Below are 6,000 nucleotides of genomic sequence, written 5' to 3'. Positions count from 1 at the left end.
CTCAATGTATTTCATATTGGAGACTCCCTACCAACGCCTTGATGCAGTCATCAACTTGGAACCGTGCCAGGACCATGTAAAGCCCGTATCTTGTTAATCAACACACCCGCAGTGGAAACAGTTTCTCCTTATTCATTCTATCAAAACCCTTCTTAGGCTCACCATAAGTCATGTTTTTGTCAGTGCCAGTATGTTGACATATTCTCCCAGTACAGCATTATTCATAAATTGGAGACCAATATAGTAGGGATTTATTGATAATTTTCTGGCAGGAGTTAGGTGTGGGGCAATGAAAGAGATAAGCAAGTCAGGGAAGAGGAGAGCAAATATAACCCCCGAGCACAAGACTGTCGCCAAAAGCAATGGAGGGCATACTTGGCGTTCCTGCTGTGGAAGGGCCAGTAATGAGATGCTGCGATGACCATAATGAAAAGATGCAAAGAGGGTCATAGATACAGATTGAGGGCTTGATCCTGAGGGTCTTCAGCTTGACAATAGAAGGCGGAAAGGCTGAGGGATAGCGTCATCTTGGAGAAAGGCTAAAGGGAGCAATGGCACCGAGAAATGGATTAAAAAGTGGCATGGCCAAATGGGATGAAGAGGAGAAAGCAGATCAGTTTCCAGAAAAAGCTGAAAAGTGGGAGCAAAGTGAGAGTCTTGGAGTGGCATCCATAATGCTGACATGAACAGAAGCAGAGGGAAACCTTACAATGCATTCAATGGAAAAACTTTATTTAACATAAAATCCTTCAAAACTGCAACGAGCAAACATTCATGATGCATTTATTACAATACAAGGTGAGATAGCACATTTGCTCATCATGCGTTTCAATTTTTTCCTCGCATCACTGTTAAAAAGTCTCTATCAAGCTTCCTCAGTTTGCCCCACCCAATATCAATCTGCAGTGTCTACTAAGCATAACAACTTGCATTCAGAGAGCACCTATAATGGAGTAAAACGTGCCAAAGCACTTCACAAACAAAGTATTCCTCTCGTCAGTCTTTCTGAGGTATGTTTGTGCCACTTCATTCTAAACAAAATATTGGCATTGAACTGATTACAATGAAAGCTGCTTTAAAGGGACATGTAGCTGCCCAGTCCAGAGTCTGGCCATGCCATTCTTCCGTGATACGATGCCTTCAGCCTTTTCGCACCCATTGCTATGATCAACATTTTTTATACTGCAGGGAGAAAAACATAAATACTGTTTTGTGAAGTTTGTAGCACAAACTTTATGCCCCAAAACTGGTAGGTTCATCCAGCTGAGCAGCTTTAAAGCAGAATGGAACAATTAAGGACCCAAGTCGACCCAATAACTCCCCCCGTTAAACCTCTAAGGGGAAAAATGAAATCGTTTCTGATTGTTTTGCAATCGAGACTCAGGTTCATGTAGGGTCTTGCTTATATCATCCAATGTAACTACCTACACATGGAGGAGACAGTGTAGTGGCTTTTGGTACAGAATGGTATAGTATAGGTTGGCACCCAGTGCCCACTAACCACATTGTTATGGTGATGCCCCAAGTAGAGGTCAGGCCTTTCTGTGGAGTTTGGGGATATAAATAAGTGGGAGTTATCCTGCGGCTTACTGAGTCATCTCCTTGGACCTGGTTATATAAAGAGGCTTTGTTCGGGAAGATGGGTGAAGGGAATACCTCAGGAAAAGGGGGATAAAACAGAACAACATTCCCACAAGGAACAAAATTGTAACTGGGTTAGGAGAGAGTATGAGGAAGAAAGAGCTCGTGTCAAAGGGCTGCCTTTGACTGCAATTCAAAGGTACTTCATTGGGTATAAAGTATTTTAGGATGCACTGAAGTTGTGAAAGGAATTCTGTAAATGCAAGTTGTTCCTCCTTTTTCTCCGACACTGCGGCGCCGTGGTTAGCACCACAGCCTCAGCGACCCGGGTTCGATTCTGGGTACTGCCTGTGCGGAGTTTGCAAGTTCTCCCTGTGACCGCGTGGGTTTTCGCCGGGTGCTCCAGTTTCCTCCCACAGCCAAAGACTTGCAGGTTGATAGGCAAATTGGCCATTATAAATTGTCCCTGGTATAGGTAGGTGGTAGGGGAATTGAGGGAAGGTGGGGATGGGGTAGGAATATGGGATTAATGTAGGATTAGTATAAATGGGTGGTTGATGGTCGGCACAGACTCGGTGGGCCAAAGGGCCTGTTTCAGTGCTGTATCTCGAAATAAATAAAAAATAAAATAACAGGTGCGCAGCTCAAAACAATATTCACTCAATAGGATAACAAACATCAGTTGAAATTTTCTCCTTTTGATGTATCTTGTGCAAACAGAATTCCTATTTCTTCTATTTAACCACCAGCAGTAACAGAAGTATTAAACACACAAGCAGCTTAACTTGAGACAAATTTATTTTTTGAATACTTTGCAAAAGCAATGTCTGGTCAAATTTCCAGTGCTGACCAAAACTTCAACAACTTCAAATTTCTTACGTACAATCAATATTCTAGCACACCCCACCTCCCCCTCCCGAACTCGAGTGTTTGGGACTAACCGATAGATAATGATCTATCAAAAAAAACTGAACCTCAGTTTGTGCTGTAACTTCTGACTCAAATTTCATCAATGGGCACTGACAAAGACTTCCAGAAACGTACTATGTAGTCACAGAAGATTTTGATCATTCTTTTTCCCCATCCTCATTAAGACGCGGGATATCAGTATTGGGGAATAGAACACTCTCCCCATTTCCTGTACTCAGCCATGTATCACATACAGCAAAATTATATATTGGGCAAAACTTGACAATGCACCTTACCTTAAACCTCAGGAAAGCAGTAATGGTGTCACTCTCCTCTTCCTCGTTACCCACACGAGTGAGTCATTCTGTGACCTGTAAGCTGCAGTTTAATGATATAGGCCCATTACCTAACGGTAGGTCGATCAGGTCTGCTCGCTGCACAAAACTTTGGGCAAATGGGCTGAAATGGCCTTCATGCCATCCGCTTGCCCTCGATTAAAACACAGATCCCAGAGGTCAAAGGTCACCCAGTAATTCCCTCATGGCCTATCGTTTATTCTCACTGAGGATAAACTGCAAAAAGTTTTTTTTCTACAAGAGTGGACGGGAGAAAAACTATTGCAAAGTGATCAAGATATATATTAGATTATTAATTACAGTCATTGTTTTGCTAGTGTACACGACTCCGACAGCCATAAATTCATCACTGAAGTTTAGTAGAGTGAATGGGTGAATTGTTTTCAGCTGTTTCGAGTCAAATTCAACCCATTTAGTTAAAGTGAGCGCTGAGCTCTCCCTATTGCTGCCTGCAGCCTGCTAGGTAACCTGGGGAAACACTGCTTCATACATCAAGGTAACATCTTTCCGGAATATCTCGACTTCTGTTATCGGCTTAATGCTTTAAAGCTTCACCTTAGGTGGAGCTCAAGAGATGGCCCATGGGAGCTGGGGATAGGGTGGGGGGTGGAAGTGAAGGGGAGGGGGTCCTGCTCCAAGGCTCCCATTTGTACCACAACTTTGTGGATGGTTTATCAATTCATGTGGTTTGCCCTCAATGTCAGTGGGTGAAAAATCAGGGGCTGCTTACACCCCAGCTCGTGACATAGGGCCTCACCAAAGTATCCCATCCCTCCTCTTGTACGCAGTGGCGGTTTTCAGACTGGGGACTGTGAGGTCAGGTGAAATCTGGATTTCTGCCCATGCTCGGGGAATCCCGACACCATCACGGATCACCAATTCCACTCATGGAATCGCGGAGAGGGGTAGTAGGAGGTATAGTCTCTACACCAATGTGCGCACTGTGGAAAACTTCTCATGACAGAAACACAGCACCAACTCTGGACTCCGCAAGCACAGAGGGATCCAGATCTCGTGTTGTTTCTTTGCAGATCCCTCAACCTCCCAGCCGAAGTGGACCGGTTTGAAAATCACCATATTACATAGTGACTGAGATTTCCCACCTCCGTGCTCCTGATGCTGAAGGGGACATTCAGCAACCCCTGCTCCTCCTGACCCAGCCTGTGGTATTACCCCCTTTAAATTTAGTGATGGGAAGGTAACAGACTGACAGTGCAGATTTGACTAATGCGAGTTCCCGACCGGAACCAGGAACACCAAAGTGAAAATCCAGCTCATTCCAAGCAGCACCTTTAATGTTTAATATCTGGCAACAAAAGATGATTGAAAAATACGGACAGGGGCTCATTTATTTGCCAGAGTGTTATAAGAAGGATCATCACAATTTCTAACCCCCCCCCGCCCCCAACTTGCCAGGGTCAAATTAATCTTAGCATCCCATCGGATTGCACAGCCTCAGTGGCTCGGAATTCCCTTCCTTTTTGTTGTGAGGGTTGAAGAGGGGATACAGCTTCTCTTTGAACTTATCCCGCAGGGTGTAAATAGGACACAGGTCATCGGCGTCATAAAAGGACACCTGCCCCCCCTCGTAATTCAGGTAGACACGGATGGAACGAGGTTTGCGACGGAGAGGGAGGATCCTGGCACCGGGTGTGTTGATGTTGACCAGGTTCCCGTTGAGCAGCTCGATTACCCAGTAGCCGTCCTGTGGCGTCAGCTGTCTGGTTGTTAGCCGGTCGGCAGATCCGCTGGCCACACCGATGACGCACGCCGTGTTGCTGCCCAGCTCCACGTCCCAGTAGTGTTGCCCCGACAGGAAGCTGCTGCTGGCCAGAACGCAGAGCCAGTAGTTGAAGCGATGGGGCATGGCTGAGCACTCCCGACGTTTGTCGCCATCAATCACACTGACGAGGTCCTCAGACAGGATGAGTCTAGGGTGTGCTGTCTTTGGGTCCAGTTTCAGAAACTCCTTGGCTAGAAGACACACATTCTATTAGAGATGCAGACTGTCCATTCATTGCTACAGAGCTCACTCCCTTAATATGTATGACACTGGGAAACTCACCAGCCAATATTTACACAGCAAACTCCTGTAAACAGCAGTGTGATAATGACCAGATATTCTGCTTTTTTAGTCATGATTAAGGGATGAATACTGGACAGGACACTGGGTACAACTCTCTGCTCTTCTTTAAAATACAGGCATGAGGTCACATGGAAGGGCAGGCGGGGCCTCAGTTTAACGCCTCATCCGAAAGACAGCAGCTCCAACAATGCAGCACTCCCTCAGTACTGCACTGCAATGCCATCCCAGATTTTGTCTCTGGAGTGACTTGAACCCACAACCCTCTGAAACAGGGGCCAACCGAGCACAGGCCACTATAACCGCTGCGTAGCCGATTCAGTTACAGCTCAAACCCTGCAAACCCTGATCACGTACCTGGCACAAATGCTTTAAGCTCGTCCCAGATTTTAACGTAGCGGAAAGGCGTGATGATGGAGTCGGTACACAGCTCAGCGGGAACGTCCACTGGTTTGAGGTGTCCCTGTTTGCACCTGGAATGGAGAACTGGAGTGTCAGAGGTAAGGGTGACAAATTAATGCTTTACAGAAACAAAATCCCCCAAATTTCTCCTTTCCTGAAGCCGAGGACTCTTGCTGAGATACGCTTCCCCAGGGATGGGCATCTTCTGAGCATCATTCCCAAGTGGTTACTCTTCCTATGCGAGCTTTAGACAGTGAAATGTTGGCAGAGCATTTGGCTAGGAGTATCAGACCAAGCCAGAGACTGTTTGCAGTTCGCGAAAGAATTAACGCCTTTCACTATCACAGGACATGTTCTAAAACACTTCACAGCTAATTTTTTTTTTTGAAATCCAGTTACTGATGTAACATTGGAAACATAGGAATTAAATTTGTACAAGGCTCCACAATGTGATAATGACCAGATAATCTGTTCTTAGGTGTCAATTGAGGGATATATCTTGGCGAAGTCCTCTGTTCTTTGAAGTAGTGCCATGGAATCTTCTACGTTCACCCGAGAGGGCAGATGGAGCCTCAGTTTAGCATCTTATCGGAAGGCTGGTATCTGACAGTGCAGTGCTCCCTCAGTTCTGCATTGGAGTGCCAGTCTGGATTTTGTGCTCAAGTCTCT

General features: G+C 45.7%; 1 protein-coding gene across 2 annotated transcripts in view; it reads right to left on the bottom strand.

Moving 5' to 3' along the window:
• Positions 1 to 722: 722 nt before the first annotated feature.
• LOC137346193 (zinc-binding protein A33-like) overlaps positions 723 to 6,000 on the bottom strand; it is a 37,299-nt gene continuing 32,021 nt past the window's right edge. Inside the window, exons 6-8 of one of the 2 annotated variants that reach the window (XR_010968677.1) lie at positions 5,287 to 5,402; positions 2,787 to 4,820; positions 724 to 1,182 (exon numbers count right to left, since the gene is read on the bottom strand). Coding sequence is in view for 1 of the 2 variants with exons in the window: in XM_068009585.1 (XP_067865686.1) it covers positions 4,276 to 4,820; positions 5,287 to 5,402 (661 nt within the window). In the remaining variant the exon portion in view is untranslated. Of the gene's footprint in view, positions 4,821 to 5,286; positions 5,403 to 6,000 lie in introns of both variants that reach the window. The other variant, XM_068009585.1, reaches the window with a different exon arrangement.

Source organism: Heterodontus francisci, chromosome 29 (genome assembly GCF_036365525.1).
Source record: "Heterodontus francisci isolate sHetFra1 chromosome 29, sHetFra1.hap1, whole genome shotgun sequence".
NCBI classification, from domain to species: domain Eukaryota; kingdom Metazoa; phylum Chordata; class Chondrichthyes; order Heterodontiformes; family Heterodontidae; genus Heterodontus; species Heterodontus francisci.
The sequence above is the reverse complement of the archived record's forward strand: the minus strand, read 5'-3'. Positions and strand labels throughout refer to the sequence as shown.